Below are 27701 nucleotides of genomic sequence, written 5' to 3'. Positions count from 1 at the left end.
AAGCAAAATGGCCTCATGCTGAAAAGGATGGTCATGAAGTCTGAAGAATTAGACTGCATGGAGATCTGAGTAAGCCCTGGCTTTTGAAATGAGTGACACTGAGCAACTGTGATTTCCTGCAAATCACATGGGGAATGTCTGTGGATGTGTCCGAGCGGAGAAAGAAGAACAATATTTAGATCCTGCCAAAACTCCTCTGAGCCTTGAAAAATATTCTGCTGGAAGAAGAAAGTACTTTAGAAGAGAACCGACCAAGAAAACTGTAGGTGACACAGAGTCAGGAGAGCCAAACCATGAAAATGAAGGGAAGAGGAGCAGCATCCTGCTCTCCAGGGAGCAGGCAGCCCCCTGGTCCAAGGGGCTGGTGCAGGAGGGATGTGCCAGCCCCAGCCTCACTCGGGAAGCGGGTGTCCAGCATGAGACGGTGAGCGGTCGGTGTCACCCTGGGAGCCCTTCTCCTCCTCAACACCAGGAAACAGAAGTCAAAGTTAATGAACTAGAGGAAAGGATTTCAGAAAAAGACAGCACTCCCTACTGTGCAAAGAGGAAGGACCATTTCGATGATGTCAACCCAAGAGAAATAACATTCCAGAGAAGAACTGATAGTTTTTCTTTCCGAAAGGCAGCCAGCTTAAATTCCATTCACTATGGTACAGAGAGAGTGCTTGAAAAAAGTGGGTTTTCTGAAGACCCATCAAAAAATGACTGCGGTGTTCAAGAAAAGCAAAACATGGAGAGATCCTACCCTCATGCAACATGTCATTTCCAGTTTGAGAAAAAGAGATGTCCTTCCCTCTGTGATAACGTGTCCTTTCCTTCCAAGGACACAAGTGGAAAGGAGGTAAGTGCAACACAGAGCCCGAGTTGAACGTGTAAATAAGGACTCCAGGTGCTCACACCTGGCTGAGGTTCTGTAATTTGTCCTTTGTAAACATTCTTTTCGTATTCATTTATGTGAAAGCTGTAGAGCTCTTGGTGCATTTCATTTGTAGCCTTAGGTTTTGTTACTATGATTTTATTTTTGGTGGTACATTCTTTAATCCCACCTTTATTCCAAACCCTATACATTTTTGTTACTGTTGGAAGACTTAGTGAACCACTGCTCTAAGATAATGCACGTCTTTTGAATTTCTGTAGTTCATGTGTCTTGACTTTTCCGATGGAATAGCCTTTGGAAACAAAAGTTAAATCAAAAAGCAGTTATGACAAGACAGATATAGGGAGGATATGCTACAATGATCAGTCAGTCCTGACCTGCTGATCTGTAGGTTTGATCCAAAACCCCAATTCTAGTTCTCTGTCCGTTTCCATACACAGGGACACTGACATAATTGCTTTCAGTTCCGTGTGTGTATCTGTGTATGCGTGTGTGTGTGTGTGTGTGTGTGTGTGTGTGTGTGTGTGCTTTGGGGGTGACAGGCACAGATGAAACTGCCCAAATCTATTCTGTCTGTTACTTGAGTTACTCCCCGGCCAAGTCTAAAATCAGAAGTCACTTGGGCAGCGGGTCATAGGAATCTGAATATGACTCAGGCTGCCAGGAAGTTGTGATCTTTATTCCTAACATGGATATTTAGCTTTAGACAAGTTGCTTCTCTGGGGTTTTTACTTGTCTTTAAAATGTAAGTGAATATTGATTTACTTGCCTGAGAAGTGCATCACCCAAGCAACGTCCTGTACATGGTACCACTTGGCAGCTGATGGCTTTTTCATTTAAGCTGTTCCTAACTTTGCCTTTTAGGAAAAAATCTGGATGTTAAGTGGTATATGGAACATGAAACATTCATTGCAAGGTCGTTGTATTGCTGGGCAGAGATCCTTGGCCCAGTGGTCAGATGAGGTTTTAGTAGGGTCTGGGTGTGCAATCATCATTGGCCTTGGCCGCTGGTCCTCCTGAAGCTGGCTCCCCTGTTTGTATCCACGAACACGCCTTGCCAATGTTATGTCGTGCATTCTATTTACATTTTACAGTGGTTACATTTAAAAAGAAAGCATCCGGTCTAGGCCTTGTCTGCGTAGGTCTGGCATGAAGGTCAGTGAAAAAGAAAGCCGCTTGGCTGCTGTGTGTTTATGAATGTAACCACTTGCTTTGCTCACATATGTTTTCCATCTGTTTTTTTGCATAATTTGGCTTCAAGTAAGCCTCACATGTTTTCATTAGTGGAAACTCATAAAATCTGTTTCCTAGTGGTGCCTAAGCCTTTTTTCCCACTTGTATTATATTCATGCCAAGGATTTTACCCCTTCTTTCTACTTTGTGTAGCTAATGATTTTTGAAACGTCAATGGAAAATACATGTGAAAATAAGTCATAAACCTGTCAGTCAGATTTGTTAAATAATTGTGATATGGAGGTACTTAAAGCCTCATATCTTCTAGGGAAATGCTGAATGAGATAATCCTTTTTTTTTTCACTTTTAAAAATTTTTTTATTTTATATTGGAGTATGGTTGATTTACAATGTTGTATTAGTTTCAGGTGTACAGCAAAGTGATTCAGTTATATATTTATATATATCCATTGTTTTTCAGATTCTTTTCCTATTTAAGTTTATTATAGAATATTGAGTAGAGTTCCCTGTGCTATACCGTAGGTCCTTGTCGATTATCTATTTTATATATAGTAGTGTGTATATGTTAATCCCCAACTCCTAATTTATCCATTCCCCCCACTTTCCCCTTTGGTAACCATAAATTTGTTTTCTAAGTTTGTGAGTCTGTTTCTGTTTTGTAAATAAGTTCATTTGTATCTTTTTTTTAGATTCCACATGTAAGTGGTATCATATATTTGTCTTTCTCTCTCTGACTTACTTCAGTTAGTATGATAATCTCTAGGTCCATCCATGTTGCTGCACATGGCATTATTTCATTCCTTTTAATGGCTGAGTAATATTCCATTGTATATATGTACTACATCTTCTTTATCCATTCCTCTGTTGATGGACATTTAGGTTGTTTCCATATCTTGGCTATTGTAAATAGTGCTGCTATGAACATTGGGTTGCATGTATCTTTTTGAATTACGGTTTTCTCCGGATATATGCCCAGGAGTGGGAATGCTGGGTCATATGGTAGCTCTGTTCTTAGTTTTTTGAGGAACCTCCATTTCTGTTCTCCATAGTGGCTGCACCAACTTACATTCCCACCAACAGTGTAGGAGGGTTCCCTTTTCTCCACACCTCCTCCAGCATTTATTGTTTGTAGACTTTTTGATGAGGGATAGTCTTTATTTTATCTGAGGAGTTTGACATCTTAACTTCCCCGTGGTCCAGATAAAGACTCTTTGGTGGCAGAGTCAGACCAACAGCTCGGCTGTTCCTCGTAAATGCATTCTTCCCGGTACTTTGGAGGTGGACTCTGCCTAATTATCTTTGGTTAGAACTGTGCACGGCCCTCTTTATCTTGCATTGGATTCTCCATTTTTCATCGCAGGATTGGATGCAAATGAGAGCTGTCAGCCCCTTCACTAGTATTCCATCCCAGAAATGGCCTGTTAGCCAGCATTCCTTTGCAAGACATTGTCCCTTCAAAATCTTTTCCATATCTTCTCTATTTGAGCCATTTTTGCTCATTCATTTGTGTGCAGGGTTGGGCTCAGTGACTTTTGGGTTAATCTCCAAAGTAGAATAATGCACAATTCTTTGAACTTATCTTAAGCTTAGACTTAGTTTAAGCCTCTGACTTGAACTTCCCAGGTCCTGTGATATTTGTCATTCTTAGTCTAGGTGACCAGCCTGCCTCCTCTTTAATCCTTGCCATCGTAAGCCAACCTTGGATGGCCCTCCAGGCCCTGGGGTTCTGTGGAGCAGACTCAGCCGCCCCTTCTTGGGCATCTACTGAATGTAAATCTCATAACCTGTGATAACTTCACTAGGGTAAAGAGGTGTAAGTAAACAAAGGAAGTATCTTAGATTTGCATATTGCTTTGGAAGTGGAAAAACACTTTCAGACACATTGTGTCTTTTGATCATTCTTAACAACTGTATTAAATAGGTGAAATAGACAGTTCCTCTTTGGAAGGAAGAAATGGAAACTCAGGTTAAATAAGGTCCTTAAGGGAACACAGCAGATGGGAGTAGCTGAGTTTAAATGATGGCACAGCATCCTACTTTGATGAGCTGTCAGAGTTCTGAAGGAGATGCTGTGAACTTGGAGCAGGGGTTGATGTTTAGAAGAGCTGATGTTCATCTGGGGAGGATGAGTGTTACCAACAGAGGTGGCAGAGGCAGAGCACGTTTGGGGACAGGGAGTGATGAGCTCAGGGTCTGCACCTTGTGCAGGGTCCCTTCTTTTTCTGACTCACATGCTCCCCGGACTTGTGACGGGGAGTCCTGCCTTTCCCCTCGAGCTGTGCCCACAAAGCATTCTTCTTTCTTGAGTTTCACAAATCCCACCTCTTCCCAGTCTTGTGATGTTGCTCTCAGCCAAGATTGTTGTTTTCTCTATTTATAGGTCATTGGTTCTCTAGCAGACCACATGTAAGTGTCACCTAAGGAGCTTTTAAAAATATAGGTGCCTGGGGACTTACCAGTGGTAAAGAATCGACCTTCCAGTGCAGGGAACGAGGGTTCAATCCTGGTCGGGGAGCTAAGAACCCACATGCTTGGTGGCAACTAAGCTCGTGTGCCACAACTACTGAGCTTGCGCGCCTCAACTAGAGAGCTCACCTGCAGCAAACTAGAGAGCCCACTTGCTCTGGAGCCCACGCACCACAACTAGAGAGAGAAAACTCGCATGCCACAACTAGAGAGAAGCCTGTGCACCACAACTAGAGAGAAGCCCGTGCACCACAACTGGAGAGAAAACCTGCATGTCACAACTAGAGAGAAGCCTGTGCACTGCAACGAAAGATCCTGCATGCTGCAACTAAGACCTGATGCAGCCAAAAAATAAAAAAACAAAAAAAAAGATAAAGAAAATAAATAAATAAAATAAATATTAAAAGAAAAATATAGGTGCCTGGATGTCAACTCTAGTGATTCTAATATAATGGATCACCGTGGGCCAGTGATTCTGATGGTCAAGACTGTGGCTAGGCGCTCGTTACTCTTCATGTTCTCAAGTGGACCCCAGGGTCCCTGTGGTGCTTGAATCATCTCCAGATGAAGCTTTACCCTTCATCTTCCAGATGAAGATTTAACTGAATCAGAATATCTTATGACGGAACGTGAGAACACTGCATATGTTTCAGGCGCCCTCTCACATGTTTCTTGAAAATATGCTAAATTCTGAGAACCAGCTTCACCCTTCGTTTTCTCCTCATCGTGGGTTTTCTGACAAGCAGTGTGGATCACGGGCCTGGAGGCAGGAGGTGTGAGTTCTCGCCAAGCTTTGCTGCCAGAGAGCTGTGTGCCTTGGACGCCTTCTTCATTTCTCCGGGCCTCGGCTTCATTTTCCAGAAAAGTAGGATGTGGGACTGGATGACGACACGACTGTTATTAGGCATGGTATTTGTGGAGTCCTGCTGCATGCCAGACACCCCCCACTGTGCTGTTTAACCATCATGAAATGGTTCTGTTGTTTGCTGCATTTACAGAGGAGGACATGGAGCCTCAGGAGACATAGTGACTTGCTCAAGTCACTCAGCCAGGACGTGGAAGGGCTTGGATCTCACCCAGAATTATCTCCAAGCTGAACTTTGAACTGACGTCATTTCCCTACCTTTCCCCACATACAGCTCTTTCACTTTTAAATTCCTACAAATCCATGCATTTCATTGCATACCTTTTAGTTGAGTGTTTTCACCCCTTCTTCCATCCGTCTCTTCTTTGATTCCTCTACCAAACATTTCTTAGGCACCTGTTATATACTGAACCAACACTAGGCACTTATATCCCATTGTTTGTTCATTATAAATGATGGGGACAGTGGCTATAAACTTAGTCACCTGAAAGGCTTTGGGGATGAGGATGCTTAATATAGTTGTTCCCCCTTTACCCGCAGGGCATACATTCCAAGGCTCCCAGTGGAGGCCTGAAACTGGATAGTACTGAACTCTCTGTGTATATACTGTGCTTTTTCCTGTACTTACATACCTATGATAAAGTTTATACATTAGGTACATTAGGAGACTATCCAAGTTGCCAGCATCACTGCTTTTGCACTTTGTTATTAAGTTATTAAATAAAATAAGGGTTCCTTGAACACAAGCAGTGGGACACCGCAACAGTCAGTCTGATAACCAAGACATATACGAAGTGACTAGTGAGATGATTCCTGTTGGGGGTGGGGCAGACCGGGATGGTGCAAGATCTCATCCTGCTCCTCCGAATGTCGTGCCATTTAAAACTTAAGAATTGTTTATTCTGGGGGGCTTCCTTGGTGGCGTAGTGGTTGAGAGTCTGCCTGCCGATGCAGGGGACGCAGGTTCGTGCCCTGGTCTGGGAAGATCCCACATGCCGCGGAGCGGCTGGGCCCGTGAGCCATGGCTGCTGAGCCTGCGCGTCCGGAGACTGTGCTCCGCAACGGGAGAGGCCACAACAGTGAGAGGCCCGCATACCGCAAAAAAAAAAAAAAAAAAAAAAAAGAATTGTTTATTCTGGGAATTTTCCATTGAATATTTTTGGACTGTGTTTGACTTTGGTTATTAAAACCACGGAAAGCAAAACTGGATAAGGGGGACTGTTGTCATTTTAACATCCCACTCTGTCATATAGCTGTGTTAACTACTGAACACTGAACTCTTTTCATGTTCCTTTTCATCCTTTGGTGAATTGCAGTAAACAGGGCAGTGAAGTACAGGAGAGAAGCCAAGGAGGGAAGGGTGGCGAGGGGTGTGGATAGTGTACAAATTACATTATCAGCATCTGAGTAATGATGGGTTAGATATTTTCATTCATTGACTTTCTAAATTATAAAAACAAAATAATTGAGAACTATCTCAAAATGTTATAATAATACATTAATATTCAATCTCACTGAAATATAATATTTATTCAATATTTTTTTCTTTAACCGAGTCTTCTATGAATCTTAGGCTATAGAAACCTGCTTAGAATTCAAGGACTAGGGGTAAAATCTAAATATTTCCACTTTTCCACGGTACCTTTGCTCTATAGATCTTGAAAGCAAAGGTCATTTGGTTTATAGTTGACTAATTAACATTTCTTTCTGAACCATTTCATCTTTTTTAGTGAAAATGAGTTTATAGATTTTTAAATTTCTAGTCTTCATTTGGATTTCATGACCCAGTTTGTGAAAGTTCAGTTTTAAAATCGTTGCACAGAATTGGATCTCTATCAGCAATGGAATGCCTCTATCTTTTCAGTTAATTGAAGGACATGCCAAGTTTAAAATCCTTTACTGTACAAGAAAAATAGTCATATCTGTGTTAGTTTTCCCCCATAATTTGAATAAGAAATAAATGAGCATTTGCTAAAGGTAGCCATCAACGTAAAGCATTAGCACTTGAACTTTATCAACTTTTTACTTTTATCCTCAATTTAACTCTTCCTTTCAGGAAGGCAGTTTTTTAACCAGATAGCATTTTCAAAATGTGTGTGCTGTCTTTACAGTTAAGAATATTTTGTGGAGCCTTTTCACACATTTTTGAAACTTGGAAGCAGACACTAAAAATGTGTTGATTACATTGGTTTCTGCCAAAATAGTTGAAACATCGTTGAAGAGATTATCTTTGGAAGCAAACATCTTGGCTTGGAAATATTTGAGTGTTTTGACACATTCAATGTGGAATTTGCTTTTGCCTGAATACAGTGTCAAGCAATGTGGGCAAAAAAATGTAGGGGATAATCCTCAGTCTGGTGCAGTCACTTCCACTTATGTGGGGCAGGCACCATTCTGAACCATGTGTGCGTGTCGGCATCTTGATGAGAGGAAACCAAGGCCCAGTAAGCGGTGGGGTCGGGGATGGAACACAGGTCACCACCCTCCACAGCTCTGCGACAACCTTGCTCCCAATGATAAACTTTCACTCTTGAAATAATTATGTTAAAAGAGGTGGAAGCACCTTGAGATCACCTTTTCCAACCTGCTGCTTTCATCCCTGTTAATACCTGAACTCTCTCAATTAGAGTATAAACTGTCGTTTATTTTAACAAAAATATATGAAGGAATTGAAATTCCCTGGATGATACTCGTGTCTAGCCAGTAGGGATTTGGGTTCTGCAGGGAGAACATTTGACAGCTACCATTCCCATATCCACTGTGTATCCCTTAAATCAGTTTTTCCTTCTGTAAAATGAGCTGGTTCATTGATAGATAAAACTCTTCCTGAAATGCTGTAGGGTGTCGCTATAGATTTGGCTGTAGCAGAGGAAAGGGGACTTAGGAGCTCTTCAGTTTCATTTTTTTAATTGAAATATAGTTGATTTACAATGTTGTGTTAATTTCTACTGTACAGCAAAGTGATTCAGTTATACATACATTCTTTTTTATATTCTTTTCCATTACGGTTTATCACAGGATATTGAATACAGTTCTCTGTGCTACACAGTAGGACCTTGTTGTTTATGCATTCTATACATAAAAGCTTACATCTGCTAATCCCAACCTCCCACTTCATCCTTCCCCCCAACCCCCTCCCCCTTGGCAACCACCAGTCTGTTCTCCATGTCGGTGAGTCTGTTTCTGTTTTGTAGATAGGTTCATTTGTGTCCTATTTCAGATTCCACATATAAGTGATATCATATGTTATTTGTCTTTCTCTTTCTAACTTACTTCTCTTAGTATGATAATCTCTAGTTGCATCCATGTTGCCACAAATGGCATTATTTTGTTCTTTTTCATGGCTGAGTAGTATTCCATTGTACATATGTATCACATCTTCTTTATTCATTCATTTGTTGATGGACATTTAGGTTGTTCCCATGTCTTGGCTACTGTGAACAGTGCTGCTGTGAACATAGAGGTGCATATATCTTTTTGAATTATAATTTTGTCTGGATATATGCCCAGGAGTGGGATTGCTGGATCATATGGTAATTCTATTTTAGTTTTCTGAGGAACCTCCATACTCTTTTCCACAGTGGCTGCAACAACTTACATTCCCACCAACAGTGTAGAAGTGTTCCCATTTCTCCACACCCTCTCCAGCATTTGTTATTTGTAGACTTTATTTATTTATTTTTGGCTGCGTTGGGTCTTTGTTGCTCTGCATGGACTTTCTCTAGTTGCGGCGCGTGGGCTTCTCATTGCGGTGGCTTCTCTTGTGGCTCTAGGCTCACGGGCTTCAGTAGTTGTGGCTCATGGGCTCTAGAGCACAGGCTCAATAGTTGTGGCGCATGGGCTAAGTTGCTCTGCAACTTGTGGATCTTCCCAGACCAGGGCTTGAACCCGTGTCCCCTGCATTGGCAGGCAGATTCTTAACCACTGTGACACCAGGGAAGTCCCTGTAGACTTTTTAATGATGGTCATTCTGACCGGTGTGTGGTGCCTCATTGTAGTTTTGATTTGCATTTCTCTAATAATTAGCGATGTTGAGCATCTTTTCATGTGCCTATTGGTCATCTGTATGTCTTCTTTGGAGAAACCAGAAGACTTACATTTAATGCAGGTCATACTTCCCATGTCTGTGAACTAGGGTGGTTTCTTGTTCTGAGGATCAATGAAGTAGTATGTGGGAGAAAGACTTAGGAGGTTGTAGGCGCTTTATAACTTCCATCTCACCACTGTCTTCTGCTCCAGTTGAAAAGAGGACACATGTTGCGACCATCTGTTGTGAAGAGCACTTCTTTCTTTCCTTGGACATAAGGTATCCTTCTGCACCAGCAGAGCTGCCCCTCACCCCCCAGGTCCATTCTTCTTTTGACCGTTTCTTCAGCAGATGTTTAGTGAATACCTGTAACGTGTCAGACAGTGCGTTCCCTAATTCCACCATTAGCTTAAAATTCTGTCAACCTCTTGGAACAGAAATAACCCCTGGGGGGGGACCGAGTCGTAAAACTAATATGTTTATTTGCAGCTCAGTCCAGATGCATCCAGAGGGCCTATGGCAGCAGCTCTGGAAGAAGAGGAAGGATGTGAATCTAGGGGCAGCTCTGCTGCTCTGTGGCGAGCCTGGCAGTCAAGGGCATGTGTCTAGTCTAGTGAGGGGACCTCTGTGAACCCTGACTCTTGGTTCCTGTGAGAGATCCAGGGGTGGGTCCTCCTCTGAAAATGAGAAGTGTTCTCTGTAGCCGCTGCTTTGCCCGTGTAGACTCTGGCAAGCTCCAGGGGAAGGGTCTTGACCTTAGGGTTGAGGGGAGCTAGGGGATACCCCTAACCCTAACCCAACCTGGGTGCAGACATCTCCCCAGCCTTGAAGAGTGAGCACCCACTGGGCCTCCTGAGGAAAGATCAGTCTCAGTTGTACGGGTAGATTTCTTTTCTAAATATGAAGGAGAGATTTCACTCTCCTCTTGCAAATTCTGAGTTGGAATTTAGGAGACATAGGTCCATCCCCTCGGCCCCTGCCTGCTCGAGTGCTGAGACCCTGGGCCAGTCCCCTCACCTCCTTTGGCCTCAGCTTGTTCACCAGTGAAACCAGGGAGTTGCCAGAGGGCTTTGTGACCTTCCAGTTTGAGTTCCCCGGATTCCTTAATCCTTTACTATTTTTATAGCCTCCCTAAGTTAAATTTCTCAGTTCTCTTAACCTCAGACACATTGCCTTTCTGGTGTCACATGTCGATTATTTAAATAGTAAATTTGATTAAACTTTTTAACCTTTTCAATAAATTATAGTTATTTAAAATTTTTTTTAAGTTGCATATTTGCCTTGTATAGAATAAAATACAATAAAAATGTGAATAGTCTCCTAGGGAGTATGTGAGTCAGCTTTGGAAGTTGGCTGTTGGTGTGCCCTCCCCTCCCTGCATGCCAGAACCATGAAAACATCCATAAAAATCAGGTGTGGCTGTCGCGCAGTCGTCTAGTGGCATTGACTTTACTCAGAGGACTTCCAGGCTTGCAGCCTCAGCTGACCAGAACCCGGAGGCTGTGGCGATTCCCGCAGCAGATAGCGGGGCCAGTCCGCTGTCAGCTGGGAGTGAAATCAGAGTGAACTCTCAGATGGGGGGTGTTGGCTTGTTTTCTTTCATTGAAAAAGCATTTCAAGGCTATGTCCTGGGTCAAGTTTATGAAATTGTTTTACAGAAATGATTTCGATGACACTTAGGTAATGTGGGGCTCTCCCTTTTTTTTTTTTTTTTGCGATCCTCAGACGTTTTATTGGCAGCAAAACTTCTGGCAGTTGAATGTGAGCCACGTGAGGGTGGTGGGTGGGCGCTTGCGAGGCAGGGAGGGAGATGGGCAGAGGGCTCCTGGCAGGGATGCCCCTCCTCCCTTGGGACACTGTGAGGGGCGTGGCGGTGGCTGTCACAGGCTGGGGGAGCATAAATAACACTGGGGGCAGGACTGGGGCAGCAGGAGGGGGAGCGTGGGGCGGCCACCTCAGAAAGACCCACCCAGGCCACAGAGACACCCAGGGACGTGGGGCCACGAGACACAGACATGGGGACACGTGAGGCCAGGAGGACGCGAAAGGGGATGATGGGCTGCTGGAGACACAGAGGCGGACACACCCAGAGAAATGGGGATTGGTGGGCAGGGCTCTGGAGAGTAATCTCCTGGGGCTGGGCTCACCTCCCGGGCACTCCTGGGCCGTGGTCAGGGTGTTTGGTGATTATTGCAAAGTGAGCTTAATTGGCAGCCATTTACTTTGTAAGATGACAAGGTTTACATGAGAGGCTAAAACCCATTCATACCAAATGAAAACGTGACACGTTTTTCTGATCTTTCCTCCCCGCCTCCCCCCCACCCTCCTCCCTCCTCCCTCCCTCCCTCCTCCCTCCTTCCCTCCCTCCCTCTCTTCCTTCCTCCCCCTTCCCTCCCCCTCCCCTCCTTTCCTCCCCCTTTCCTCCCTCCTTCCCTCTTTCCTCCTTTCCCTCCTTCCCTCCCTCCCTCTCTTCCTTCCTCCCCCTTCCCTCCCCCTCCCCTCCTTTCCTCCCCCTTTCCTCCCTCCTTCCCTCTTTCCTCCTTTCCCTCCTTCCCTCCCTCCCTCCCTCCCTCTCCCTTCCCTCCCCCCTCCCCTCCTTTCCTCCCCCTTCCCTCTCTGTCTCCCGCCCCTTACTCAGCAGATGGTAAGTGAGCACCTAGTCTGACCACGTTGGGCAGGGTATGGGTAGGATGTTCCAAGGGGAGAAGTAGCCTGAACAGAGGACCTGAGGAGAGAGGGAGTGTGTAGTCCACATGGTCTGATGTTCGTATGGTTTGATCGTGGAATAGAAGGAGAATGGCTTGGGTCTGGGCAGACCAGCCGAGACTGACCTGGATTAATGTGTCTGCGGAGTGAGAGCAGGGCAGACGTGGTCCAGTGCAGCTGGTTAGGAGGCTGTTACTAGTCCTGACACCAAGGCTTAGTTCCAGAGGAAGGGGAAGCTCTCCTGAGCTCGGTATTGTTGGTATTGACACTGGAGACTAGAGGCGATGGTCCTGAGTAAAGATAATAGTTGCTTCAGCTCATCGTTGGCCATGGGGAAACGGAAGAAATGGGGCTATAAGACCTTCTTCTCCCTTGAAGACAGTCTTGGGGCAGCTCATGCACCCCTGGAATCAGGTACTAAGGTCTCCCTGGGTTCGTGGGCAATTCGCAGATGAGCAGTTTTGGCAGAACTGCTGCCTTGGCAAGGTCAGGATGGGGAACTGGAGGAGAGACCGGTGACCCTGTGCCGTCTCTCAGTGCCTGATCCCCTCCTGTGCCCACCACTTCCTCTGTGACGTTCCACCAACCGTCTAATTTCCTTCTTTCCTGAGAAAACAGAATCATGAGCAAGAACCCCCTCCCTTTTTATCTGGTCACCTCTCCTTACTTTTCGTGGAGTGTTTGGGGTGGAAGCCAAGTCTGGACGGGTTGAGGAGTAAAGATAAAAAAGATTATAAAACACAGAATGGTTTTTTTTCCAGTTGGTTTACTGAGAAGAGAGTTGGTGCTAAGTACAGAGGAAACTGGGTTTATGAGGGTTATTTGTTTTTATTTATTTTAGGATGGAAGAGCCTTGGGCATCTTATATACTCAGAGCAAGAGACCCAGGTGAGGGGAGGGTCACTGATAGTGAGACACCGCCCCTCCTCCCCCCACCAGGAGGTGGAGGATTCACAGGAGGGAAGCAGGTCAGGAGGAAGCAAAGGTCAAGGGTGACAGGGTGAGACAGTGAGGGGGCTCTTATGTGTGTCACTGTTTTCTCTGTAAAGAAGATGAAAAAGTGATGCCAGGTGTGGAAAGAAGGGTGGGTGGGGTACGAGCTTCAGGCATTTCGTGAAGAGTTGGCAGAGATGCTGTGAGGGATAGAAAACCCGGCTGTTTAGGACACTGAGAAGAAAAGGCAAGTTTCCTGGAGCCCCCTTCTGAGATCAGAGCTGGGATCCGTGGAGGCAGTGGTCCACGTGGTGGTATGGTTTCCTCTAGTTCAGGTGTATACTCAGGGCAGGGGTGGAGAAGACATACCGCTGCCTGGATCAGGGTTGAGGGTTGGCTGGTGGTTGCAAGGTGAGGACGGGGTGAGGGAGTTGAGGATGGTGCTTGAAGTGATGGATCATGTGGTGCAAACCGAATGGAGAAGGAGGTAAAGAGAGCCGAGGGCTCAGAGACGGGGCAGAATCAGGCCAGTGGAGGAATGTGAGATGTTGCTGAGCCTGGTGGTTGGTCCAGCTGGAGTTAAGGAATGAAAGTACTGGAAGAATGGACATTGCTATCAGAAGGTACAGACCTGAAGTGGACTAGGTCGGGTTCAATGTGACAAGATCCAGACTGTGGCCACAGGTGTGTGTGACCGGCTGACATGGAGGGAAGACAAAGCCTTGTGAGGATGGGTCCCTGGATGCAGACGGGGACAGCCAGCCCGGTGTCAGACCGCTGGGGAGTGTGGGTCATCTTGAGGACAGGAAGAAGATGGTGGCACAAGAGTGACCTGCTGTGTGAAGGCAAGGTCTTTGTGCCCGTGGATAATGGTTTGAAAACTACCGGTTTTCACTGGGAGCATTAGAAACACATGCCCTGCCCGTGGGCCCGGTGGTGTCCAGGACTTGAGTTAACACAGCGCAGTGGGCGGGCCTGGGTTTCAGTAAAAAGCGGGGCAGGGTAATGACGCTGAGGCGGACTTGGTTCGCCGTGGAATAGATACTTCTGGAAAGTTGGGAGTGGAGGCAGTCTGGGTCTGGGAGATGAAGCAGAGATGAAACGTGGCCGGAGAGGCTCAGTGGGAGGAAGAACTTGCGCTTGGGGGGCAGCAACAGTGACCCGGATGAGTGGCATGAGGGCTTCCAGTTTCGAAAGGAACTTGGGTCTAAAGTTTCTTGTTTGTGTTAGATGTGAGCTGACAGATCGCTGGTGAGAGGCTTGAAGCAGCAAGCACTGCTCATGAAGTTGTGGTGGGAGAAGCTGACATTTGTAGAGTTTTCTATCTGCCAGGCCCTGTGCTGAGATAATGCAGATTATCTTGTCTAAACTTTAGAACTGCTCCAGGAGGAAGATGTTATTATGGCATCATTTACGTTTTAAAAATGAGGAGAATCTTTTCTTTGTTTTAATTGAAGGATAGCTAATTTACCATGTGGTGTTGGTTGTAGGTGTACAGCAAAGTGATTCAAGTATACATATATTTATATATATATTTTTAGATTCTTTTCCATTACAGGTTATTACAAGATATTGAATAGAGTTCCCTGTGCAGTACAGTAGGTCCTTGTTGTTTATCTCTTTTATATATAGTCGTGTGTATCTGTTACTCCCAAACTCCTAATTTATCCCTCCCCCCCTTTCCCCTTTGGTAACCATGTTTGTTTTCTATGCCTGCGAGTCTCTTTCTGTTTTGTAAATAAGTTCCTTTGTATCATTTTTTTTTAGATTCCATATATAAGCTATATCATATATTTGTCTTTCCCTGTCTGACTTACTTCACTTAGTATGATAGTCTGTAGGTCCATCCATGTTGAGTAGCTCTGGGTCTTAATCCTCTTAGTGGTTGCAGTTGGGATTTGAATGCAGGCAGCAGGAATTGAAACCATCTCTGCTCTCTGTGTGCCTCCAGGATTCGAAGGCAGGAGCCTTGGCTACTTCCTGGAATCCCACCTGGCCTGCCCTTGATGGAAGAGTCAGGCTGTTTTGCCGAATGCACAGATTTTACATTAGGAGTCATGAGTGGCAACTGCAGACTTAACAACGTTTAGTGTTTGGTTTATTTTGCATTTTAATTTTGTTTACACTGTATCATGAAAAGTTTGATAAACTCAGATAGGTAGTGGCTAGTGGTAACAGTATATCTAAAAATGCCTTGATTTCCCTATGGGGTTACTACTCAGTTAATTGGAAATCCCAGGAGAAGCTGAAAGACTTAACGTAATAGTGGTCTTCGATATGTTAAAGTTTGGTGCATAATATATTTGAAAATACCCTTTAAAACTATAGCTTCTGAGTCAGTGTATGCATGTGTAATGGTCTGATACGGTGTGTGTGAGAATAACGTGCTGAAATATGATTTGGGAACTTTCGGGAACTTATTTAATAAAATATATTATTTTCTCCTGGTTGATGTTTAGCCATATTCAGACCTCTAAACTCTTCTTCCTTAATATCTTTCCCTGGGTGTGCTGGGCAGCGCTGCAACTATTAAACTTACCCTGTGGTTGAAACGTTTTGGCAGCCCTTGGTAACAGGCAGTTACCTTTGTGACTGGACTGGCATGGAACGTTCTTGACCCGGCAGAAACCAGTCCCCGCCTCTGCCCAGCTATCGCCCCTTTCTTCATATAGCTATAAATACCACCCACGTAGCTCCTGCATTCTTAGGGTTCCCAGAAGCAGCTGATTTTATATATATATATATATATATTTTTTTTTTTTTTTTAATTTTATTGAAGTATAGTTGATTAACAATGTTGTGTTCATTTCTGCTGTACAGCAAAGTGACTCAGTTATACATATATACATTTTTATATATATTCTTTTCCATTATGGTTTATCATAGGATATTAGATATAGTTCCCTGTGCTATTTATTATACAGTAGGACCTTGTTGCTTATATCCATCATATATATTCTAATTTGCATCTGCTAATCCCAAACTCCCAGTCCATCCTTCCCCCACCCACCTCCCCCTTCTCAACCACAAGTCCAAAAGCAGCTGATTTTACAATCTGTAAAGGCTCTTGTGAAATTTTACGTAGAGGTTCAACTTTTCATTTACAGTTTCCTAGATTCGTTTCTCTGAACCTTGTTTTCAGAGATTTCAATTGGTTTGAGGCAACAAATTTGAAAACTTTTATCTTTTACTCCTTTTACTAAGAGAATTGGGAGAATAATAAAGCCAAGTATTTGCTTCTCCCTTTGTCAAAAAAAAAGAGAATAACCACAGCAATAAAATAGCCAACAAATTGAAAGTGTACTTACTGTGTGCCAGGCATTACTCTGTGTCCATGTTGTTGAATTTGCACAACACAGTGTAATGTCTGTTATCATCCTTGTTTTACAAGTGAGAGAACGATCTTAAAGCAGATAAGTAACTTGAACATATAGGTGGTAGAGATGGGATTTGAACTCCTGGGATGTGCTGGAAAGGCTCCCCAGCATGATTTTAGGGCAGAATGTCAGTTGGAAGTTGGGCGATGTTTCTGCTCTTTTTTTCCCCATGTTTTAAAAAAAAGATTACCAAAGAGGAGAGGCGGGGGGAAGGGTAAATTAGGAATTTGGGATTAGTAGATATACACTACTATATATAAAAGAGATAACCAACAAGGACCTACCTTATAGCACAGGGAACTGTACTCACTATCTTATAATAATCTGTAAGGGAAAAGAATCTGGAAAAGAATATATAAATATGTAACTGAACCACTTTGCTGTACACCTGAAACTAACACAGCCTTGTAAATCAACTATACTTCAATAAAATGAAAACAAAAACAAACAAACAAAAAGAAATCCTTCCCATATATCCTATATAACATGTTCACGCACACAGTTCTTTCCTGTGCTGTGGAGATGAGCACAGATTCCTAGGAAAGATGACTAAATTGAGATACTCCTGCACTTTCAAATACTGGCCCTGTGTAGGGAGCCTTGCTCCGGCTGTGTCTGGGTGTGAGCTCCCTGGCACGGCTACCTCACCCAGTACCGGATGGAGAGAGGCGTGTGGGCCTACATCCCTTCCACGGGGTGCTGGCAGAGCTGGTAGGCCTAGGGTGGGCTTAACTGCCACGTGTTCCTGCCCCAGGTCCCTGGGTTGGCCTCTAGTCCTCTGGCTCCTGGGGCAGTGGTAGGAATAAAGGGCTTTCTGTTTGCACCTAGCATTGCCCAGTGTAAAAGGCTTTCTTTGTTTTATTTTATTTTTTTAAATGTTATTGAAGTATAGTTGATTGACAATGTCATGTTAACTTCTGCTGTAGAGCAAAGTGACTCAGTTATTATACATATATATTCTTTTTCATATTTTTATTATGGTTTATCACAGGATATTGAATATAGTTCCCTGTGCTATACAGTAGGACCTTGTTGTTTTTCCATTCTATGTATAATAGTTTGCATCTGCTAATTCCAAACTCCCAGTCCATCCCTCCCCCACCCCCCCCTCCCCTTGGTAACCACAAGTCTGTCCTCTGTGTCTTTGAGTCTGTTTCTGTTTCGTAGATAACTTCATTTGTGCCATATTTTAGACTCCACATATAAGTGATATCATATGGTACTTGTCTTTCTCTGTCTGACTTAATTCGCTTAGTATGATAATCTCTAGGTCCATCCATATTGCTGCAAATGGCATTATTTCATTCCTTTTTTAACGGCTAATATTCCACTGTGTGTGTGTGTGTGTGTGTGTGTGTGTGTGTGTGCGCGCGCGCGCGCGTGCCACATCTTCTTTATCCATTCATCTTTCTAGACTAAGGGCTATCTTTGGTCTGGGTTTTCTACTTTCAGTTGCCTGACTGCCTGTTTGGACCTGTGTTGTTTTTACAGTGTCTTAGCCTCTCAGAGTTTAGACTGAAAAGAGTCTTGAACATTATCTGCTTCTGCCTCCTTCTTCCTCATAGATGAGGCTGTTGACTCATGGATGTGAAATGACGTGTTCAAAGCTATGGGACTAGCAGCCAGGACTGGGGCCAGTGTCATGACTTCAGGGATTTTCTTTCTGGTGCAGGATGACTTGCCCCCGCTCCGTTTTGCTTCCCATCTGACCCTGGCTGGCCGCCTGTCCTCTTGATCCCCTGGCTTTGCTCCTGCACTGGCTGAGGGAACAGTTTGCTGGTGTTACTCCCAGTTTGGAAATCACTGTGTGACCCCTGCCGAAGTCACTTGGTGCCTCAATGTCATTATCAGCAGGTTAAGTAGGACCCTTATCAAAGGGCGACTTGCAGACGTAAATCGTGTGAACTGGGGGCCTGTTTTATTATTGTTTAGTGGAAGAGACTTTAAAAAATGAATGAAAACAAAGTATAGGGAAAATTATTTGATAAAAGTTTCCCATTGAGTAAGCTGAATGAGGATGCATGAGAAAATTAGAGAGACCTCAAGCCAAATTGTTATGTAATGTGGTTAATTGGAGAGGGTGCTGTTTTCCTTTTCTGTTCTTTACACAGAATACCTGTTGGATCAAGTTTTTCTCTGCAGGTAGTAACGTAGTTTAATTTTTAGGTTCTGCTTTGATCCATTTGAACTTGGAAAAACATGTGCTTAAGTTGTTTGAACAGATCTAATTAGTAAAGTGGAATGGAGAATTTTCAACACTGGGACATTTTGGAATGAAAAAAAATGAGATGCTTGGGTTAAATCCGACTTTTCCATCTGTTAACCTCTTTGAAACTCAGTTTCCCTATATGTAAAATGGGAAAAATATACTCCTCTTACAAGTGAGAGTTAGGAGGATTAAGTGAACCAGCACTTGTAAAGTGCTTGGCACATAGTAGGTTCTTAATCTGTGTTAGTTTCCTTCCTTCCTAATGGTTTAATGTTTTCTGTTCCATTTAGATATCTGATATCCATGTTACTGGTGAGTCAGAAGACATGTCTGCAAAAGAGAGATTGTTACTGTGGACACAGCAGGCCACAGAGGGTTACGCGGGGATTCGGTGTGAAAATTTCACCACCTGCTGGAGAGACGGAAAACTATTTAATGCCATCATTCATAAATACAGGTATGGAATTGGTTGGGTTTTTTCCCCCTTTGACAAATCTGAGAAGTGTTTCTTTCATTTCCAAATTTTAAAATAACCTTTTATTATTAGACAAGCACTGAATGTGTATGGCAGAACATTAGAAATACAGACAAGTGAAAAAAAAATCACAGTTCCACTACCCAGAGATCGTCACTCAGATAAGCAGAGCTATGGTGTGTCTTTGGATTTTGTCAGTGACTTAGTGGAGAGTAAGCACTGATGCGTAGAATCTGTAGGTGGAGGACCAAGATTGTGTATGCAGAGAGCTGATGATTAGTGAGGTCAAGGTTCAGACTAAGCCTCACAAGTTTCCACGTCATAGCCTCCTCATCTAGTTACTCTAGTGAGTAGCTGGGTTTAACGGTGGCCAACTTCGGGGTGGTAAACAGTTTCCCGGTGAGAATTGTGAACCCCAAGATCTGATTTAGCACTGACATAGCACCTACTAAGTGCCAGGTGCTGTCCTAAGCAGTTTACATATGTTCATTCACTCAGGCCACACAGCATCCCTAAGGGAATCTTGTCCTCCCTGAGTTAACAGACAGAAACTGAGACCAGAGTAAACACTTGCTTCAGGTCACAAAACCATGAGTGTCGGGCTTGATATTCAAACCCAGGTACTTGCCTGTTGAGTCCAGACTCCTATTGCCTTATAAGGAATGAAATCCCTGGAAATTCTTTACTGAAAATGATGTATTGATCTCCGTTATTTTTCTTAGTTTTGCAAGGATTATATCATGTCGTTGAAGAACTGAATATCTTCCTAAATAGCGTAGCTCACTAAACTGACAAACTTATTTGATTGCAATAAAAATATTAGGCAGAATAGTTCATATTTTGATAACTTTCTGCATGTGAGACGTTCTGTTAAATGCTTTCCTTATGTTATCTCACTCATCTCCCAGAGTCCCATAAAGCAGGAGCTGCTGTCACCCACTTTTATAGATGGACAACTTCAGGTTAGCCAGGGTCACACTGCCACCAGGTTGCAGAGCTAGGTTCTCACCCAGTCTGTTTGCCTGGAACCCCATCTCTCCCTTTCTCTTTCTTCCTTTCCTTTCTCTCCCCTTTCTCCCCTCTCTTTTTTATTTTGGAGACTTTGACATCTACAGAACTGTACTGAGTCTCCCATGGGTCCACACCCGAGTCCCCTTTAAATGCTGTCATAGTCTGCTTCCTTTACAGGACAACATTTCAGTAGAGGTAGGTGTAGATTGCTGAGTTAAAAAGAAAATCCTGTGCTTGCCCAGAGTAAAGTGCCAGCTCTCCTTGAGGGACACAGTGCCAAGAGGGTTTCATGGTCACAGACAGTGTGATGATCACACTGTGTCCCATGTGACTTAGAACACAGGCCGTCGGAAGTCACCTGTTCTGTACCTGGGATGGAAAGGTCTTCTTAGCCTTTGAATGACAGTATTTGGATTGTTACACCAAAGGATATGTGTCACGATGCATTTTGAGGGTGTGCTCTGCTCTCTGAAGTTTTTTAGCTTAGAAGCAAAACATTTAGAAGCCAGGTATTCTTCTAAAATAATTGACTTTTAAAAACAACTGGTCTCCAGGCACTGTCTCTTCAATACTTAGGAAGGATTATGAGTACCAATTGGTATATACCTGCTGTGCGTTTTTATACTTAAATAAGTCACTGCTGTGTCAAAGATCCTAAAATTTCCTGTTTAATGTTACAGAGCTCACGTTGTTTTAGGAGAAGATTTGGATCTTGTGAAAGTGATTTGTTTTGAACTTTTATTTTGACAGAGTGATCATTTTAGAACATTGCTTAGCTTTAACTTTTTTTTTTAATGGAAGTATAGTTGATTAACAATGTTGTGTTAGTTTTAGGTGTACAGAAAAGTGATTCAGCTGCATATGTATCTCTTCTTTTTCAGATTCTTTTCCCTTATAGGTTATTATGAAGTATTGTGTAGAGTTCTGTGTGCTGTCTATTTTGTATATAGTAGTATGTTAGCTTTAACTTTGAACTTGGATTTCCTAGTGTGCTTTGTTTTCCCTTGTTGGAGTTCATGGTAAAAATACTGAATATCAGGTTTAAATACTTCGAAGATTTCTTTGTTGCTGAAGTTTTGTTAAGTTACCCTATGCCTAGAATTACTGTGGTTTCTTTTACTAGAAGAAATCTTTCATCTGTAGAACTGTATTTTTTGTAAGTCCTTGGGCCTTTCTTTTTACTTAAAAAACAAATGAGTACTTTTTTTTCCTAGTATGTGTAAGAATTAAGTAGGTGGCATTGAGCTCCACATGGTTTTCTTTGTTGAGAGCCTTGATTTACTCTAGAAACAAAGGAGACAAAGTTATGAACAATTATGAAATCACTGTTAGCGGATTTTTGGCTATTGGGCAGTACTAATCACATTTAGAGAGTAGTGTTTTACTTAACAGTTGTCTTTACGTAATAATTATTCTCTTAAATTTTGTAATGTATTTATTTGGATTCACTCTGGAAACATACCAACTTCATTGGGCTTTTTGGATTTTTTCAGATAAGAAATTTTATTATTTATATGAATTTTACTTGACTTCCGTAATAAAAATCATCTGAGGTGGCACATGGGTTTGGTTTCTACTCAGATGCCAAGTCTAACCATACAGGATACTTTGTTGAGAAGGCCCTTAAGAGGGAAGGAGGGCTTCACAGGAAACAACCTCGTGACTGGGGCAGTGGATGGAAAGAGGGTTATGGTTCCCTGATGTGACAAGGTCACCTGCAGTAGATAGAATGCGAGAGATTTCTCTAGAGATGAGAAGGAAAACAGTGTTTATCATTTAAGAATAAACCAGTATTATTTGTAATAACTGATTTAGTAAGTTTTTTGTGTACAGTTGTCCCCTGGTATCTGCCGGGGGGATTGGCTTTAGGACCCCCGCAGATAACAAAATCTGTGGATGCTCAAGTCCCCTACGTAGCATGGTGTAGTGTTTGCATATAACCTCATACATCCTCCATATACTTTAAATCATCTCTAGGTTACTTCTAATACCTAATACAATGGAAATGCTGTGTACATAGTTGCCAGCACACGGCAAATTCAAGTTTTGCTTTTTGGAACTTTCTGGAGATTTTTTTCAAATCTTTTTGATCCGTGGTTAGTTGAATTTGAGGATGCGGAAACCGTAGATACAGAGGGCCCACTGCACTTAGTATCTTCTAAGATTTAGAATTAAGATCTGAAATGGGAAGGTAATAGCATCCTTCAGATTCTGTATTGATATGAGTACTGTCAACAGTTGTGAATCAAGCACATTAATTTGGATTGTCTAGCATATTTCTATTAGTGTCCCCCCCCATAGATTATGACTTTTGAAAGTGGAGAGCGTGTTTGTTAACCCCAGGAAACAGCACTTTACTAACAATTTACTAACTTTTATTCTAAAAGTTGCATAGAAACTTAATTTTCTAAAATTCTGTTTTTCTAAAGAACTATTATATGACTTAAAAATGAAGAGAAATTTTCATAAGACTGATTTATAGATGTTACACACTAAGAATGTTCCATGGAGGTGAAAAGAAAGTAACTGTCACATAGCAGGTACCCAGGAAATAGATGCAGGATGTTGACCAGGTATTAATTCCTGTCCTGCCTCTTTTTAATATATGGTAGCTTTTAAAATTATCACAGTCCAGTCCGGGAAGATCCCACATGCTGCGGAGCAGCTGGGCCCGTGAGCCATGGCTGCTGAGCCTGCACATCCGGAGCCTGTGCTCCGCAACGGGAGAGGCCACAGCAGTGAGAGGCCCGGGTACTAAAAAAAAAAAAAAAAAAAATTATCACAGTCCTGATAGATGGCACTATTTCCATTGTTATCAATTTGTTATCAAATTGTTAAATTATTAAACTGAGGCTCAAAGGGTAACTCATATGCTCCATATCACATACACTTTTAAATAATGGAGGTGATTGCTCTGGATTCTCAAGTCCTCGTATACTTCTGTGTAAATACTTAGGTAATTTCCTGTAGGCAGACTACATATCAAGAAATGGAACTTTTGGCCAGAGAAGCTGTGGTAGTGCATCCTTGAAGACTAATGATATTCAGCAGAGACATGTGAAAATTCTTGATGGATTTAAGAAATTGTTACCTGAAAACTGGGTTTGCCTTTTGTTGGGCATCCAGCCAAAAGACACAACCAAACCAAAGATCGGGAAGGATTTATTTTACTTGCAGCAAGTAAGGAGAACACTGAAGATCTTTCCAGAAGTAGTGTCTCCACAAACAGCAAAATTGGGGAAGTTTTAAGCTAACAGTACATGCATATTCATGAAGGGGCTTGGGTGGTGGACAGAGCCCAAGCTTTAGTTGATTGAAGTCACAAGGGTCAGAAAAGGTCACCATCATCATCTCTGAGGTTCTAGTTTATCTGGTGGTTGAGCATTTCAGGTTCATTGAAACAGAACTGGGAATCTTTACAACTGATATATTATCTTTGCTATTGTTACTTCTCTTGCCTGATAACAGGCAATGTTTCTGCTTTCTTTTGTTCCATTAAGATCATTAATTACTGAGATCTGTTCAAGGGCAAGCACTGTGGCCAGGCTTAGATCACAAGATGGCTTAGACCAAAAATGGCTCCTCTTATATCAGGAAAGCCGTGCCTGGTTCTCTTTCTCCGGGGACCCCCTACCCTATCTGCTTACAAGATGACCAAATGAGTAGTATCATACATAACTGCCAGCTAAGATCTTGGTTCCTTGTAAGAAATAAATGAGGACAGCATTAACTGTTTAACTTAGAATCAGCCATCTCTGAAAATAGCATCACCAACAACTGTAATGTAGTGAGGAAAGTTGTAGATAATAAGAGAACATTAAAATACTTAGTACCAGTAAGAGGAAAATCACAAATGGACTATTCTGTAGTTTTAGCGTGTCATGTTATCCTACAGAGGGTGGATAGCCTGGATTGTGCGATGGATAGTGATGCTGAAAACTCAGCCTCTGTGCACCAGTGCCAAACTGAATCTCAGAGGCAGGGTTTTGGGTAGGGTAGGAAAGGATAGCTTTATTGCTCTGCCAGGTAGAGGGCGCCAGAGCGGGCGTGTGCCCCTCAAAACTGCATGTCCCATCCCAGGAGGATTTGGTGAGTTTTATAGCAGTGGTACAAGGGTGGGGTTGCTGATAAGATTAGGGTGTGTGCAGGGCCTGCACTCCTTTAATCTGGGCTCAGGTGATCTCCTAATCTTGATGAGCTTCTCTGGTTCCTTTAATCTGGCCTCAGAGTCGAAGAATGCTGACATCTTCCATTTATTGGGGGTTTTAGTTCTGTAAAGAGCTCAAAGATATTGATATGTGTATCCCTTGAGGCGCAACCAGGACCCTGCCCCAGGGCTGGTCCTCTCTTGTCTCTGCATCCCCCTCCCTTCCCTGATTGGCAGCTGTTCGAATCTGCCCTTTGGGACTCAGGGAAGATCATGGAGGCTGGAGTCTGTTCCCTACAGACAAGAGACATGGGACAGAAAAGCTTCCATGCTCAGGAGCCCCACCCACAGGGTCCTGCTCGGTTTCAATAGTAAGGATGATAAAGTAATATGATTTAGTAGAAGAGATTACAAGGCATGGTTCTGTGGGTTCTATTTAAATAGGCCACTGATAAATACATTGTTTTTATATTGCTTCTGTCTTAGGAAATTCTGTTCCTAATTTCTTCTAGGCACGTTCATTTGTTATATTCAGTTTTCCATGCAAAGGGTTCAAATAATAAAAATACCACATATCTATACTAGTTTCTGCTTGTTTTGTTTATACAGTTTAAATTTTCTTTAAAGCGTATTAAAACCTTTTCACCAAAAACCACAACTGGTGAGACATCTTAGGTAAATAAGCCTCACTGTTGCCCCATACCTTACTTTTCATTTGAAAGAATAACAAAGCAGACTTGGATTTGATGGACTTAGATGACAAGGATGTCACAAGAGCATTTGATGAGTAAGGAGCTTAAAAGCGAGAGAGGATGAAGTAGAATTAACTGAGAACCAATAGCCAGGGGATTCTAGGAGTATCCTCTAGACGCCAGTCGATGGGTAAGTCACCAGGAGTTAAGACACACACAGAGGAGTGAAATTCCTGACAGTAGCACACGTTTTTTAGAGGCAGGTGATAACAGTAGAGGGTTCACCTGAGACTTCTGTGCTCTCAAGTATGCTTGTACACACAGGAAAATGGGCTTTTTCCTTTCTGAGAAATAAAGCTCTGATTTCCAGCATGAACTCAGCCCCCAACTTGTCTGACTTTATCAGTCCCTACCCTGGAGCACTGATGGAAGCCAAGTTCCAAGTCAGCAGCGCCCAGCATCACTCAGCGTGAAAACATTTCTGTCCGACAGGCAGAGACAAGAATGGGCACCCACGGGCCAGAACAAAGAGCACAGACTGTGCAGCGGGGCCAGGCGAGCCTCAGGTGGCCACATGTCAAGTTACTAATAAGTATGTCAGGACTGAAATGCTGGGGGTGTTTTGTAGAGAAATTATTTCAGCTCACTAGTTTCTGCTTGTCCCCTTCTTGTTCTTAAATTATCACATTCATTTATTTAACTCTCCTTTTCAAGCCCCTGGCATCCTTTTCACAAGCCTGTTTTAAATCTATTACCCAAGTAAGACAACGTTTTTGGAACACGTGTTTTAGAAGCATGCCATATAAATATTTTCTAATTAGGCAGCCAGGAATTTTTCACTTTTCTGAGTGTGCAGTTGGGTAGCAGTGATTTTGTTCATTGTCTTCATTTGGAATTAGAATTTAATGGGACCATCCTAATAGCATTCTATTAAATCTTTAAAGACGCTATAATTGGGAAGGTTAGGCTGTGAGGCCATTGTCACAGTCATCTTCTTTAATAGAACCTGGAGGCTGTGATTCAGCCTCATACCTGGATTCAGTCACACCTTACAAGCTATACTGGATTGGACTGGTTTAATACTGGGAGGAGGCCCTTTAGGGTTTGAAATGTTCCCATAGGAAGTTGGATTAGTGTTGACTAGGAATTTTTTCTCTCTCAGAACCTGGTCTGCCCTCAGGCTGCAGAACCCAGAGGTACGAGGGTGTGTGTGTGTGTGTGTGTGTGTACACAGGTAAGGTTTGTATGGCCCTGAGCTAGACACAGACAGAGCCTTGATGGTTGTTCATTTTTAAAAAAGTCACAGGGCTTCTCTGGTGGCGCGGTGGTCGGGAGGCCGCCTGCCGATGCCGGGGACACGGGTTCGTGCCCCGATCCGGGAGGATCCCACATGCTGCGGAGGGGCTGGGCCCGTGAGCCATGGCCACTGAGCCTGCGGGTCCGGAGCCTGTGCTCCACAATGGGAGAGGCCACAACAGTGAGAGGCCTGCGTACTGCAAAAAAAAAAAAAAAAAAAAAAAAAAGTCACAAACATTTCAGTTTGTGAGGCAAAATCAAATTGATTATTTACCTTACCAAATAAACTTAAAACACTTGAACTGTGAGGGCATATGTGGGTGACTTGTAAACATTATCACATTTTAAAATCCGTAGGGAGCTCAGGTGCATGGCTGGTAATGCATCTGTATCCACGAGAGGCGTGTGAGTTAGTGTTCATATCCGTTGACTGTTTTTAGTATCTTCTGTGTATTTTTTCTGTGTATTTAGAATACTAGCGGGGAGGGAGGCTGGTGTCTTGAGATAACAGATGAGAATGTGCCTGTCATGCCAGATTTAGGAAGCATGTAATAAATGTCAGTTTCCTTCCCTCCCTCCAGGCTGCTGCTGACCCACTAAATAACAGGGCTGTGGCTAGGAGGCTCAGGAGAAGATGGGCTTTGATTAAAGACTCCCCTTACTGCGAACCTGATGCATTCTTCCTTCATCAGCTTCCCCTCAGCATTCTCTGACCTCCTACCCTGAGATTTCTCCTGCAGTGCAGGACCAGTGGCTGTGTGCTCTCCATCTCTTGTTCTCTGATAGGTCCCTCTGTTTTGTTGCAGCACCTTGTTTATTTTGGCTCATTGATAGATTCATATTCTCATGTTATTCTCTGAAAGAAGTAGTTTAATATTTTCTCCCAGAGTAAATAAGTTGATTCATCCCACACACACACCCCTTTTTTTTGTGGGGGAGGGTGGTATCTAGCCCCTAGACTTACTTACAGTTTACTCTTTCTCTACAATTTAAGGTCACTTAAACATAGGAACTGAAGGAGTTACTCTGTCAAAACCAATACTGTTCTCTGTGTTTAGTAAAGTCTGTGAGGCTGTTATGGGGTTAATTGTTCTTTGTGAAGAAGTGAGAGTTATAATTCATTAGGTATCTTCTAATGTCTCGCGTTAGATTCTAATCTTGAGGTCCTAACAAAGCTTGCTGTGAATTATAGTGTTTCTTTTCTTTTTTTAAAAATTTCTTTTTTATACTGGACTGGAGCATAGTTGATTAACAGTGTTGTGTTAGTTTCAGGTGTACAGCAAAGTGATTCAGTTACACATATACATGTTTCTGTTCTTTATAGTGTTTCTCATTCTTTGCTTTCTGCCTTGTTGGTAGGAGAGAGTCACTTTGTAGGAAAAAAAAAGAAGAATATTGGAAGTAAATTCATACATCTCCTTTTGAGA

At 42.9% G+C, this 27701-nt stretch overlaps 2 protein-coding genes across 2 annotated transcripts in view; both read left to right on the top strand.

Moving 5' to 3' along the window:
- LOC132497793 (dystonin-like) overlaps positions 1–27701 on the top strand; it is a 504834-nt gene that overhangs the window by 271481 nt on the left and 205652 nt on the right. Inside the window, 1 exon segment of the mRNA XM_060111281.1 lies at positions 18944–19110. Coding sequence (XP_059967264.1) covers positions 18944–19110 — 167 coding nt within the window.
- On the top strand, positions 8–4495 carry LOC132497795 (uncharacterized). Its single transcript, XM_060111284.1, has 2 exons — positions 8–841; positions 4451–4495. The coding sequence occupies exons 1-2, from the start codon at positions 128–130 to the stop codon at positions 4478–4480; spliced, it is 744 nt and encodes a 247-aa protein (XP_059967267.1). The 5' UTR covers positions 8–127; the 3' UTR covers positions 4481–4495.

The sequence above is a fragment of the Mesoplodon densirostris genome, chromosome 10 (assembly GCF_025265405.1).
Source record: "Mesoplodon densirostris isolate mMesDen1 chromosome 10, mMesDen1 primary haplotype, whole genome shotgun sequence".
In the NCBI taxonomy this organism is placed as follows: Eukaryota; Metazoa; Chordata; class Mammalia; order Artiodactyla; family Ziphiidae; genus Mesoplodon; species Mesoplodon densirostris.
This window is presented reverse-complemented; position numbering and strand designations above follow the sequence as displayed.

Coding starts and splice junctions, on each gene's coding strand:
- LOC132497795 (XM_060111284.1), top strand. CDS start 128: ATGGGGAATGTCTGTGGATGTGTCCGAGCGGAGAAAGAAGAACAATAT. Junction 842..4,450: donor AGGACACAAGTGGAAAGGAG/GTAAGTGCAACA, acceptor CTCTATTTATAG/GTCATTGGTTCTCTAGCAGA.